Source organism: Eurosta solidaginis, chromosome 1 (assembly GCF_040869045.1).
Source record: "Eurosta solidaginis isolate ZX-2024a chromosome 1, ASM4086904v1, whole genome shotgun sequence".
NCBI classification, from domain to species: domain Eukaryota; kingdom Metazoa; phylum Arthropoda; class Insecta; order Diptera; family Tephritidae; genus Eurosta; species Eurosta solidaginis.
Genome location: NC_090319.1, coordinates 251,251,287 through 251,266,596, shown reverse-complemented (window position 1 = coordinate 251,266,596; position 15,310 = coordinate 251,251,287). Strand labels below are relative to the sequence as shown.

General features: G+C 34.4%; 1 protein-coding gene across 1 annotated transcript in view; it reads left to right on the top strand.

Annotated features, from left to right (window-relative positions):
• The first annotated feature begins 7,456 nt into the window (after nucleotides 1–7,456).
• LOC137242015 (solute carrier family 23 member 2) overlaps nucleotides 7,457–15,310 on the top strand; it is a 52,064-nt gene continuing 44,210 nt past the window's right edge. Inside the window, exon 1 of the mRNA XM_067769380.1 lies at nucleotides 7,457–7,712. Within this exon, the coding sequence (XP_067625481.1) occupies nucleotides 7,677–7,712 (36 nt within the window). The 5' untranslated portion in view covers nucleotides 7,457–7,676. The remainder of the gene's footprint in view (nucleotides 7,713–15,310) is intronic.

The following is a 15,310-nucleotide window of genomic DNA, read 5'->3' as shown; positions in this document are numbered from 1 at the left end:
TATCCATATCCGTATTAAACACCTGATCTAACCAACCTTATGGAAATCAATGTTGTTAGTCAATGGTGCCATAACATAACGCTCCAGCCATACCATACCAACCAATTGGTTGTTCGCCATATCCATAACCTATAAATATTTCATTTGGTGAATTCATTAAATTTTTAGATATTTAATTTATTGTTTTGGATACGATTTAACTAAGAGACTTATAATATGTAGAATATGTTCGTAATTTTTTGCATTTTCTTCTTTCTTATTAAATTGTCAGATATTTTGAGTTAAAGCACCAATAACCGATGCCAATTGATATCGATAAGTAAAGATATTGTAATGACTTTGGCGTTATGACTTTGTCAAATTTGCCAGGGCCTTAATTCAAGTACCCTGCAAAAATCGTTGGATCATGTGGTCCACTGGAGTACTTACCATTATACTCCACTGTAATGCAACAATGGACCAACTCATGTTTCTACACGAACATATTCACCCTTATCGCGAAGTTCACGCGGAAAAGTGTTCGCCTTCACTTCTTTTGTTCGGGTGAACTTTTTCCGCCTATCGGCAATTTCGGACGAACAAAAGTTCACTTCGAAACAGCTGATGCTCTATTGCGAATTGGCAGTGAACAAATAATTTACATAAAATTGTGTAAATTTTGTAACCAAGCATATATTTCTTTAAAATAAAACAAAAATAGAAATAAAAATTGTATAAAATAATGTTTAGTATTGCACTTAGGTTGGTACTGATTGAGCGCGAGGCAAATATATATGTGAAAGCGATTCGGAGGCAGTTAAGGGACAGTTCTAACCCTTTGCAGCTAAATGATTCACTGTAAGCTAAAAATTACTATTTTCAGCACTTTTGAATAACTAGTTACTTTCTTTCAATTAGCTTTCGCCAATATTACAGGCTAAACAAGCTGGCATTCTAATTTTTGCTAGTTATTCTTACCAACTCCTTGCCACCATTGAAGCAAAAATTTGGAGTTCCACCAATTGTAAAGTTGGGTAAATGTCTTCGTTTTTTTCGCATAGGGAAAACGCGTTGGAAAGGACCATGAAGTGGGTCTTAGGTAATCTTGTTTCAGTGAGGTGATCAACATTTTGGAACCGTTGCTTTGTTCACAATGGATAACTTGGCCGACTGATACGTTATGAAAAAATAGAATTTACATACTTAGCAATACAGGAATTTCACTTTTTTTCCACTCAGCTTCCGATTGTGCATTATTTATTGATTTATTTCTAATAATAGAAGTACATATAATTACAAGACTATCAAATTTCAAAACAAAAAATTAATTACATTTTGTTTTCCTCTCGTTCGCCTGTAAAATATAAGTGAACAAATTTTGGTTTCCCAGCTGTTCATTTCGCCCGAACAAAGAGTTGCCGATAAGGTGAAATCTTTTTCGAACATGAAAAATTGTTTCGCCACCCTCTGCGATAGGGTGAACAAAAACTTTGAATATTTTCGGGTGAAAATAAAACTCGCGATAAGGGTGATTGTAAGCCGATCATTGCTCGTTTTTAACGATTGTAATCCCTACACGATATTTATTGGGCTGTGGGTACTCTATGGATTACTCTGATGTTATGCGGAGGTGGAGTATATGGTCCAGTCCTAGGACATCGCAATGTTAATTGTACCATATCTTTTGTATGAATTGTGGTTAATTTTGGAGTACTCGTTTGGTCCATAGCGAGTACTCCATACATGCATGCATGGACTACTCGCGATTTTTGCAGGGTAGCGCAAGTAACAGCTGATTCAAAATTAGCACACACGCAGAAACATTACTAACGTCCATATTATGTAAGTCTTTAAGAAAATTTAAGTTACATTTTTAAAGATAATTTTGGGATATACATATATATTTTTTTTCAAATTTATTTTGGGTTTACTGCTGTCTTTTAAATTTTGGTAGTAAAAACGAATTAAAGAAAAGTAAATAAAAATTGGAAGTTACTTTTAACCCTGACAAGAAATATAGAAAAATTACACCCATTTGTTATTGGCAAAAAAGAACTTTTTATAGGGTGGACACGCTTTTTTTGTGTTTGAACTCTTCTAGGCTACATTGATACAAAAAAGTGATATAAAAAACATTTAATTTACAAATAATTGCTAACAAATTCTGGATATAATAAACTCAACGATTTTCGAAAAAAGTTCTCAATATTTCTTTAACAATTATTGTTGTAACAAAATCCAGAATTTGAAAGTAACTGGACAGTTTTTCTAGAATCCGGACAGTAAAAATCCAGTTACCGGACACTTATTGTTTAAATTAAAAGTCACTGTTTTATAACGTTTATTATACTTTTTATTTAAAATTTTGATAAAAAAATAAAAGAAGGAATCCCTAAAAATAAAAAGTGAAATTTTGTCCATGCTTCAATAATATAAATGCAAGTTATTAATCAAAAACCTTATTTTATTTCTATTTAACATTTGGATAAACAAATAAATAAACAAAAGACTGCAGTAAAAAATTAAAGTTAAGTATTGCTTCACTTATTTTAACACATTTATGTAAATACAACATACCTATATATTAATTAAACATTATAAATAAAGAATGCTGTCTAAGCTCAGGTGTAACAGAATATTCGATGGTCAGCTGAGAGCTTCCTTTTTTTGAGAGAAAGTATTATCAAAAGCGGGCTTCTTTGTTAATAGAATTTTCCCACTTTTATCAGAAATATTTCTCTTCAGAAAGGAAATAGATGTACCGAGCTTTTTTCACAATAGGTAAGTTCTTATTCAAAAAAAGGAGTGGTGCTATTTCCAATAATTTTTTTTTGTTCATTCTTTTTCATGTTATAAATACACTTTAAAGGTAAAATGCTTAGCTTTGATGTATGTAAGTTACTTTTCGAAAAGATAAAGCCTATTATATTCATCTACGGTTCTTTTAGGCACCTTTTTGTAAAAGTGGGCGTGGCGCTAATCCGATTTCGTTTTGAGACATCAACTGGTATTCGAGTTATGGCTCCCGAAATGTGAGAAAGTGCATGGTCTGAAAAGGGGCGGGCCACGCCCATTTCCAAATTTTTTTATAAGGATTTTGAGTAAATGGTCAAGCGTCATTGCATTGCAAAATTGCGAAGCATAGTTTTGGAGTACACCAACAAAATACGCGGCTATCATTTGCTACGTCATTGCAAATACGTAACATTAAAAACCGTAGTTTATTTTTTCAATATAACAAATCAGCAACTGTCAATACAAAATACAATGTGGAAAGAAAAAATGTAAAATGAAACAAGTAAGGCAGGCTAAGTTCGGGTGTAACCGATCATTACATACTCAGCTGAGAGCTTAGCTGCGTTGGTTTCGTAGACGGTTTATAAGTGTAAGTAAATTGTAGACCAAGGTTGACGTTTTTTGGAACGATTTTCCTTCATCCTTTGTCAAATAACGGAAAATCACCAAGTAGGAAAATGAATCTAGGGTAACCCTGGAATGTGCTTGTATGACATGGGTCTCAAATTAAAGTTATTAATTAGGGGTTTATAAGGGAGTGGCCCTTAGATGTATTTGTCAAACCGTTTTCGAGATATCGATGTGGACCTGGGTGACCCAGAACATCATCTGTCGGGTACCACTAATTTATTTATATATGTAATACCACGAGCAGTATTCCTGCCATGATTCCAAGGGCTTTTGATTTCGCCCTGCAGAATTTTTTCATTTGGTAATATGGTAGGTGTCACACCCATTTTACGAAGCTTTTCTAAAGTTATATTTTATATCAAAAAAGCAATCCAGTCACCATGTTTTATCCCTTTTTTTGTATTTGGTATAGAATTATGGCATTTTCTTCTTTTTTCGAAATTTTCGATATCGAAAAAGTAGGCGTGATCATTGTCGGATTTCGTCTATTTTTAATTCCAAGATAAAGTGGGTTCAGATAAGTACGTGAACTAAGTTTAGTAAAGATGTATAGATTTTTGTTTGATTTAAGTTATCGTGTTAACGGCCGAGCGGAAGGACATACGGTAGGCTGTGTATAAAAACTGGACGCGGCTTCAACCGATGTCGCCCATTTTCACAGAAAATAGTTATCGTCATAGAAGCTATGTCCTCACCAAATTTCACAATGATTGGTAAATTTTTATTCGACTTATGGAATTAAAAGTATTCTAGACAAAATAAATTAAAAAGGGCGGAGGTACGCCCATTTTGAAAATTCCTTTTATTTTTGTATTTTTTTGCACCATAGTATTACTGGAGTTGAATTTTGACATAATTTACTTATATTTTGTTAAAATTTGACTTAAACATTTTTTTTTAGTGGGCGTGTTCGTCATCCTATTTTGCTAATTTTTTTTGGAACACATATAGTAATAGAGGTAACGTTCCTGCCAAATTTCATCATGATGTCTTCAACGACTGCCAAATCACAGCTTGCAATACTTTTAAATTACCTTCTCTTAAAAGAGGGCGGTGCCACGCCCATTGTCCAAAATTTTACTAATTTTCTATTCTAAATCATAAGGTCAACCCGCCTACCAAGTTTCATCGCTTTATCCGTCTTTGGTAATGAATTATCGCACTTTTTCGGTTTTTCGAAATTTTCGATATCGAAAAAGTGGGCGTGGTTATAGTCCGATTTCGTTAATTTTAAATAGCGATCTGAGATGAGTGCCCAGGAACTTACATACCAAATTTCATTAAGATACCTCAAAATTTACTCAAGTTATCGAGTTTACTGACAGAGGGACGGACGGACGGATATGGCCAAATGAATTTCTTTTTTAGGTATAGAAGTCTATATCTATCTCGATTAGTTTATGCCGTTACGGGGTACCGTTATGCGAACAAAATAAATATGCTCTGTGAGCTCTGCTCAGCACAGTATAAAAACTTGCTCACGATCCGTAGCTTATATTTACTATAGCAACGTTTCCAAAGTCAAGTACACAAAATTTTGAACTCCATTATTGAGTTAAAATTATTTTGTGCAAGGATACAGCCTGTTATATTCATCCACGTTCCTTCTAAACTTTTTTATATGAAAGTGGGCGTGGTCTTTATCCGACATCGTCCAAAACTATTGAGGGTTATAAGCAAAATATATGGGCGGTGCCACGATCATTTCCAAAAATATGTATATACATATATGTATTAATTTTCTCGTTCTAAACACACTTTTGAATTGTTTTATGTAAATGTGGACGTTACCGATTTCGTTAAATTATTTCAGACTCATTCCTTATGACAAGTGTAATCGGTTAACCAAGTTTTGTTACGACAACTTTGATTATTGCAAATAATATTCAAAAGTTTGGATTTATTAAAATTGGGTGGTGCCATGCCCCATTTTGGAAAATTTAAAATATGTAAATTATAAACTAGTATTTCAACCCACACCATAAATTTGGTTATTTTACTGGCATTATTTAATAAATAATCATGTTTTGGATGGTTTTTATGGGGAAAAGAGTCGCAAGGGGCATACATACCAAATTTCAACAATATATTTCAAAATTTACTGAAGTTATCGTATGATGGACGGTCGAACGGGCATGGTTAAATGAATTTAACCTTGATAATATGGACGTCTATATGTTTAATTAATATACATACTCTGTGAGCTTTGCTCGTAGCCTTATAAAAATCTTATTAAATGTGGGACTAGTCATAATTTCTAGTAACCAGACACTTTGTCCGCATTCTGCAAAACACTTTTATTTTCATTGCAGTATCCGGACAGGTGCATTAACAAAAATGTATAAACAATTTTAGTGATTTTATACTGTTATAACGCATTTTTATCAATTATTTGTAGAATAAACGTAATTTGAACCACTTTACATCACCATCAAAATATGAATAAAAACTTACCTAAACCAATTGAAATACTGCTAGGGAAAGAAATTTAAATATTGCATGACTTAACACATCACTTCGCATAAGCAAACTATAACTGAAACAACAAACTTTCTTTGTAAATTAAAGCAAAACGAAACTGGCGAAACCGTTATAAATTTGTGGATATTTCGACTGAATTTTATAAATTCCAAAGTTAGTTAACGGCTTGCCTATTTCAAATGGTTAAAGTGTGAAGTGTCCGGTTACTGGAGTATCTACCCTATAGGATGTTCTTATACAATACTTCTACGGAAGAATGTTCCCAGGCACAGGTACAAAGATACATACTTACATATACATATGCACACATATATGTCTTTTTTTATACTTTTTACTATTCTCACTTTCTGTTCTTGATTTTTTTATCATAAGCAGTGCGGGGACCTTTTAAAAGAGAACGTTGGTAGACGAAAAATTAAAATAGTGGTAGAAGTTGGTAGATTTTTTTTTTCCAAGAACACGATAGCTAAACTTTATATTTGTGCAAAACAAATCAGATTTTATTGTAAAACAAATAAAGCACATTTCACGGAAATAACACTTAAAAAAAAACATATAAACAAAACAAAAAAATTCATGTAAATTTGTATATATGTATATAGCTTATGCCTATATGATACTTGCAATATGTTTCTGCCACACTGGCATGTTATCGTTTACTTAAAACTTTTTTATTTTCGTTCAAAATTATTCTTAAAAAACTGATGAAAATAGCACTGGAAAATATTTGCGAGTAGATGACTACTACTTTCTTTCATAAACAAATTTATTTCTTGTATTGAATTTGTGCTCACAAATTTTTAAAATAAAAACCAAATTTTCAACAAAAAAAAAAAAAAAAAAAATTCAGAAAAAAACAAAAGAAAAATCTAGTGCCATATGGTTGTTATTAAATATGTACATGGAACAAAATCGCCTTCTACAAATAACATTTTTTTATAAAATCTTATTACATAATTCAATTGGAGGCTAAAATAAATTCCGTCCGATACAATACTCTTTTATTAATATTTGATTGGAAATGCTTGAAATTTTGAATTCATTACGCTTGGAGGTTCTTATGTCGTTCATTATAGAGAACGACCTTTCTGCGGCTGCATTACTGTGAGGTAGTATTGCTAAGGAGCACATTTATTAACTCAAATTTTCTTCTAGAGGACTCTTTTCAGTTCCCAATTTTATCCATGCTTTAAGAATATCATCGGAAAATATCTTTTCTATATTTTTCTTATCATATAACATTAATGATCGCCATTCGTTGTTAAGGATTTCCATGGAAGTCTTGTGAAATGGAGAGGCTTTAAGTAAGGGAACAATCGTTGTCATTTGACTAGATTGAATATTTTTTGCATCAAAATATTCCAAAAGGTGTAATTTTTCGACTTCAATTGAATCGTCTCTCTTTGGTGGTAGAAGTGGTAGAAAAAGAAAATGGGCTAAAAAGTTGGTAGATCTACCAATAAAGTGGTAAAGTCCGTGCACTGATCATAAGCAAAGGAAACCGAATTAACAGCAACACAAAGTATGCTTAGTATTAGTACTTACTTACATTGATGCATTGGCGCAGCGGCATTATTTATTAGGAGATGAAATTATTTTTCAATACTCTCAAGCGCTCAATTTTCATTCTGCAAAGAAACGGAGACTCAAGCGGATCAGTTCGGTTGGCGAGTCTCGCTTAAGTAACAAAATACGGCTTCATTTAAATAACCGTTATTTTAAAGTATACGTCAGCGGGCGGGATTGAAAATTAATTCCCGACACACAAATAAAAGGAAACAAATTCGTCAATGGAGTTGACAAATGTAAAAGTTGATGGTGAAATTGTAAGAAATATTAAAAAAATTAATAAACAATAACCATATACATATATACATATGTATGTAATATTTCTATACTGCTAGTACAATATACTGTACAATTTTTGTGATTGTGGCAGCATAAGTTTGCCAAAAAAAACCTAAAATTTAGGTACATTCGATTATTGAATACAAAAACAAAAATATTTAAACAGCAATATATCGACACTCTGATGTTTGGGAGTGTATACAGCCTATAGAAGTATTACATAAATATATGACACCAACTTAAGTATGAAGAAGAAATATGTGCAAGTATATATGGTTGTGCTTAGGTGCATTCGAGTGCTAAATTTTCGTTCGAATTTCATTTTTGTTGATAGTAAAAGTGACGTGCATTGCAGGCTTTGCTTCGTCAAAAGCTCGATATTTGAAAGAAAAATAATGAACCAACAATTTTTTTAACTTCAATTCGTTCTTACGGTATTAATTTTTTGGGAGATATGAGTTGTGAAGCTTTTTGAAATTCACGATACAGAAAATTCCTGTTAAGAAATAACGTATTGAGCTGAAAAGTTGTTATTTATAATTATTATACATTTAATGAACATGAAATGGTATATTAACTTTGGTCCGATGTTTTTAACGTTGAGAAATATAGAAGATAGACTTACGATTAAGTATACCGAATTGATCAGGGCGACGAACTGAGTTGATATAGCCATGTCCGTCTGTCCGTCCGTCTGCCTGTTTGAACGCAAACTAGTCCCTCAAATTTTGAGATATCTCAATGAAATCTGGCACAAGGATGTATTTTTGTATTATATTAGACATTTGTCGGATCCGGTAGGATCGGACCACTATAAAATATATCTTCCATACAACCGATCGTTCAGATAGAAAGATTTTTGGCCATTTCTCCGTTAATTTAGAAAGTATAAACGTGAAACTCGGTCATATATATTTTAATATATCATAGAAGATTTCCTGTAAAAATCATTTCGATCGGAGCTATATATAATATATATCCCATACAACCGATCGTTTAGATAAGGGGTTTTTTGCCATTTTTATACTCAGTTGAGCAGAGCTCACAGAGTATATTAAGTTTGATTGGATAACGGTTGGTTGTACATATATAAAGGAATCGAGATAGATATAGACTTCCATATATCAAAATAATCAGGATCGAAAAAAAATTTGATTGAACCATGTCCGTCCGTTAACACGATAACTTGAGTAAATTTTGAGGTAACTTGATGAAATTTGGTATGTAGGTTCCTGAGCACTCATCTCAGATCGCTATTTAAAATGAACGATATCGGACTATAACCACGCCTACTTTTTCGATATCGAAAATTTCGAAAAACCGAAAAAGTGCGATAATTCATTATAAAAGACAGATAAAGCGACGAAGCTTGGTAGATGAGTTGAACTTATGACGCAGAATAGAAAATGAGTAAAATTTTGGACAACGGGCGTGGCACCGCCCACTTTTAAAAGAAGGTAATTTAAAACTTTTGCAAGCTGTAATTTGGTAGTCGTTGAAGATATCATGAACATTACTCCTATTACTATATGTACGCTTAATAAAAATTAGCAAAATCGGAGAAGGACCACGCTCACTTTTAAAAAAAAATATTTTTTAAAGTAAAATTTTAACAAAAAATTTAATATCTTTACAGTATATAAGTAAATTATGTCAACATTCAACTCCAGTAATGATGTGGTGCAACAAAATACAAAAATAAAAGAAAATTTCAAAATGGGCGTGGCTCCGCCCTTTTCAATTAAATTGGTTTGGATCCTTTTAACGCCATAAGTCGAACAAAAATCAACCAATCCTTTTGAAATTTGGTAGGGGCATAGATTTTATGACGTTAAATGTTTTCTGTGAAAATGGGCGGAATCGGTTGATGCCACGCCCAGTTTTTATACACAGTCGTCCGTCTGTCCTTCCGCATGGCCGTTAACACGATAACTTGAGCAAAAATCGACATATCTTTAATGAACTTAGTTCACGTGCTTACTTGAACTCACTTTATCTTGGTATGAAAAATGAACGAAATCCGACTATGACCACGCCCACTTTTTCGATATCGAAAATTACGAAAAATGAAAAAAATGCCATAATTCTATACCAAATACGAAAAAAGGGATGAAACATGGTAAGGTAATTGGATTGTTTTATTGAAGTGAAATATAACTTTAGAAAAAACTTTATAAAATGGTTGTGACACCTATGTAGAAGAAAATGAAAAAGTTCTGCAGGGCGAAATAAAAAACCCTTAAAATCTTGGTAGGTATTAGATATATAAATAAATTAGCGGTATCCCACAGATAATGTTCTGGGTCACCCTGGTCCACATTTTGGTCGATATCTGGAAAACGCCTTCACATATACAACTACCACCACTCTCTTTTAAAACCCTCATTAATACCTTTAATTTGATACCCATATCGTACAAACACATTCTAGAGTCACCCCTGGTCCACCTTTGTGGCGATATTTCGAAACGGCGTCCACCTATAGAACTAAGGCCCACTCCCTTTTAAAATACACATTAACACCTTTCGTTTGATGCCCATATTGTACAAACAAATTCTAGGGTCACCCCTGGTCCACCTTAATGCGATATCTCGAAACGGCGTCCACCTATGGAACTAAGGATTACTCCCTTTTAAAATACTCATTAACACCTTTCTTTTGATACCCATATTGTACAAACAAATTCTAGGGTCACCCCTGGTCCACCTTTATGGCGATATCTCGAAACGGCGTCCACCTATGGAACTAAGGATTACTCCCTTTTAAAATACTCATTAACACCTTTCATTTGATACCCATATCGTACAAACGCATTCTAGAGTCACCCCTGGTCCACCTTTATGGCGATATCTCGAAAAGGCGACCACCTATACAACAACCACCACTCCCTTTTAAAACCATCATTAATACCTTTAATTTGATACCCATATCGTACAAACAAATTTTAGAGTCACCCCTGGTCCACTTTTATGACGATATTTCGAAACGGCATCCACCTATAGAACTAAGGCCCACTCCCTTTTAAAATACTCATTATCACCATTCGTTTGATGCCCATATTGTACAAACAAATTCTAGGGTCACCCCTGGTCCACCTTTATGGCGATATCTCGAAACGGCGTCCACCTATGGAACTAAGGATTACTCCCTTTTAAAATACTCATTAACACCTTTCATTTGATACCCATATTGTACAAACAAATTCTAGGGTCACCCCTGGTCCACCTTTATGGCGATATCTCGAAACGGCGTCCACCTATGGAACTAAGGATTACTCCCTTTTGAAATACTCATTAACACCTTTCTTTTGATACCCATATTGTACAAACAAATTCTAGGGTCACCCCTGGTCCACCTTTATGGCGATATCTCGAAACGGCGTCCACCTATGGAACTAAGGATTACTCCCTTTTAAAATACTCATTAACATCTTTCATTTGATACCCATATCGTACAAACGCATTCTAGAGTCAACCCTGATCCACCTTTATGGCTATATCCCTAAATGGCGTCCACCTATAGAACTATGGCCCACTCCCTCATAAAATACTCTTTAATGCCTTTCATTTGATACCCATGCCATACAAACACATTCCAGGGTTTCCCTCGGTTCATTTTCCTACATGGATATTTTCCCTTATGTTGTCACCATAGCTCTCAACTGAGTATTTAATGTTCGGTTACACCCGAACTTAACCTTCCTTACTTGTTTATTTTATATTTATCTTAAAAATCGTTTAAGTATGTACATGTGTTCACTATATATTTCTTATCTTATACATTCGATTATTTGGAGATTACGAACGGGATAAGATTATTGTTCAGCCCCATTCATGAAAGGTATGAAGTCTTCGGCACGGCCGAAGACAGTCCCGTCCTTACTTGTTTTTTATATTGCGATGCTATATGTACATATATGTAAATCCTTGTTTAAAAAAACTGCGAAATGAATCGAATGAATGAAACACCCTAATAAACATAGGTATGTAGATTAGACTGGGTCGATTTGTATGGACGAAACTTAACCGATAACGCGCCATCGATTTTTCGATAGGATTTGGGCTCAGAACCACTACGCATACCCAAAAAATAATTTTCGAGCATGCGATAAAAAAAAAATGGCGAAAAGGTAAATTTTTCGACCAAAACACTCCCCAAACCCAAAAAATATTTTTTTTTTTCAAAATACTGTTGTAAAAACTTTGGCGATTACAGTTTTTGAAAAAAAAAATATTTTTTGGGTTTTAAAGAGCGTTTGGTCGAAAAATTTACCCTTTCGCCATTTTCTTCGCTGGCTCGAAAATTATTTTTTTTAGGTATGCGTAGTGGAACTTTTTTCCTCAGCCCAAATCCGCGATATCGGTTAATAAATCGACCCAGTCTAATGTAAATTCGTATATACATATGTACATATATGACAATAATAAAAGAGCTATTAAAAAGTCTTTACAAATAATATAATAAAGATATAAACGAACATCACTGCTAAAACCATGATAAAAACACATACAAGGTAAAGCGTCTTCCTTCTCGTCGACCATAACTTTTTATTTTTTTTTAGTCTTTGCGCAATTTAATGTTAAACCAGTAAGGAAGGCTAAGTTCGGGTGTAACCGAACATTACATACTCAGTTGAGAGCTATGGAGATAAAATAAGGGAAAATCACATCGTAGTAAAATGAACCTAGGGTAACCCTGGAATGTGTTTGTATGACATGTGTATCAAATGGAAGGTATTAAAGAGTATTTTAAGAGGGAGTGGGCCATAGTTCTATAGATGGACGCCATTTAGGGATATCGCCATAACGGTGGACCAGGGCTGACTCTAGAATTTGTTTGTACGATATGGGTATCAAATGAAAGGTTTTAATGAGTATTTTAAAAGGGAGTGGGCCTTAGTTCTATAGGTGTGCGCCTTTTCGAGTTATCGCCATAGAGGTGGACCAGGGGTGACCCCAGAATGTGTTTTACGATATGGGTATCAAATGATAGGTGTTAATGAGTATTTTAAAAGGGAGTGGGCCTAAGTTCTATAGGTGGACGCCTTTTCTAGATATTGCCATAAAGGTGGACCAGGGGTGACTCCAGAATGTTTTTGTACGATATGGTTATCAAATGAAAGGTGTTAATAAGTCTTTTAAAAGGGAGTGGGCCTTAGTTCTATAGGTGGACGCCTTTTCGAGATATCGCCATAGAGGTGGACCAGGGCTGACTCCAGAATGTGTTTGTACGATATGGGTATCAAATAAAATGTGTTACTGAGTATTTTAACAGGGAGTGGTCCTTAGTTCTATAGGTGGACGCCTTTTCTAGATATTGCCATAAAGGTGGACCAGGGGTGACTCTAGAATGTGTTTGTACGATATGGGTATCAAATGAAAGGTGTTAATGAGTATTTTAAAAGGAGTGGGTCTTAGTTCTATAGGTGGACGCCTTTTCGAGATATCGCCATAAAGGTGGACCAGGGGTGACTCTAGAATTTATTTGTACGACATGGGTATCAAATGAAAGGCGGTAATGTGTATTTTAAAAGGGAAGGATCCTTAATTCTATAGGTGGACGCCTTTTCGAGATATCGACATAAAGGTGGACCAGGGATGACTGTAGAATGCGTTTGTACGATATGGGTATCAAATAAAATGTGTTAATGATTGACTTATCTTGTTTGGTTGATTTTCCGACAGGGTGGATAAATTATGTATATTGGAACGATTTTCCGTCATCCCTTGTCAAATTTGGTTTTGAGACAAACCGGTTTCGGCGTTGTGCCATCGTCAGTGTCGATTTTCGTTCTGATCTGTTGTTTTCGTTTGTCCTGTATTTATAGTTCGTAGGTGTATGAGCAGGTATTGTCAAATTGATGCTTGTGTATATTTAGTTATGTGTATGTGCTGTGTGTTCATTCAGAACCGAGGTGGTTTACTAATCGATTTGTGTGGCTGACTGGGGTAGGTAGAAATCTGTGATTTTAGTCGTTTGACCTTCTTTGTCGGTTTTTTGTTTTGGTGTGTTAATTGTTTTGTGTTTATTTGTTGTTGTGTGTTTGTCTATTGTACCTGTGTGATTAAGTTGTTTCCTGTAAACAAGTTTTAAAGCCTCGAATATTGTGTCAGAAATTGTGTTTATCTGATCGTTTATTATTCTACCGTTGAATGTTTTCTGTTTGTAGATTTCCATGTTTTCGTGTACGTTTGAGACGTCGGCCCTTTTCCTGTATGTGAAGAACCCTAACTGTTTTATTGATGTTTGCTGGGGAACATTCACTCTCGACCATGTGATTCGCGAAGTTAGACTTGGGTATAATGTTTGGATTCCGTATTTTTTTGTTGTAATCTCTAATATGTTCTCTGAACCTCGTTCTTATTTGCCGTCCTGTTTGTCCTATGTAACTATGCTGGCATCCACAGGTAAGCTTGTATACGCCGTGGCTGCTAAACGGATCCTCTGAGTTAATGTTAGTTCTTAGTTTTCGCCCTAGATTGTTCGATGTTTTGAATACTGTGTTAATGTTGTATTTTTTAAAGAAGTTTGCCAATTTATATGTTGCTTTTCCAGTATATGTCATAGTCGTCCAGTTATTATTTTCCTTTTCATTATTTCTTTTTGGTTCTCCATTTGTCCTTCTGAGCTTATCTACTAGTGCTTTTTTATATCCGTTGTTTGCAGCGATATTATATATGACCTCAAGTTCTCTCTTATATGCCTCTTGTGTAAGCGGTATTCTTTCAAGTCTATGTACCAAGTGCCTTAATGCCGCATTTTTATGCTGTTGAGGGTGATTTGAGGTATTGTGTATTATTGTATCGGTGGCCATTGACTTTCTATATATGTCATAGTTAAATCTTTTGGCTTCTTTATCAATATTTATCGTGAGGTCTAGATAGTTGATTCCTCCGTCTTTTTCGGTTTTCATTGTAAATTCTATATTTCCGTGCTGCTTGTTGAGGTACTCCAGTACAAGCTCTTCGTTATTAGTAGTTAAAACGCATATTATGTCATCCACGTATCTAGCATAAAATGACACGCCTAATTTGGACTTCCGCTCCTGTATGTACTTTTCTTCCAGATTTTGCATGAACACTTCCATAAGAATTGCTGATGTGGGGCTTCCAATTCCAAGACCGTTTGTTTGCTTATATATTTTATTGTTGAATTGAAAATAGTTTTGACGTAAAGTGGTTCTTAGCGTATTTGTGATTTGCATACATTTCACTTTGTTTTTTGTGTTATGAACTATTGTTGAGCTAACTATGTCCAAAGTCTCCGATAGTGGTATAGATGGGTATAAATCTTTTATGTCAAAAGATACCAATTTGCTGTTTCTTGTTAGCTCTACGGTCTCGAGTCTCTCTATTAGTTCTGTTGTGTTAGCTATTGCATATTCGTTCCTTAGCTCCAGAGTATCTATCAATATCGTTTTTAAATATTTGGACAGTTTGTAACATGGTGCCGATTTAAAATTAATAATGAGCCTCATTGGCGTGTCCGGCTTGAGGATTTTTGGTAGCGCAACCAGTGGAGGAGCCGAAGGGTTCATTTGGACCAATCTATGTGCCATGTTAGAATATACTATATT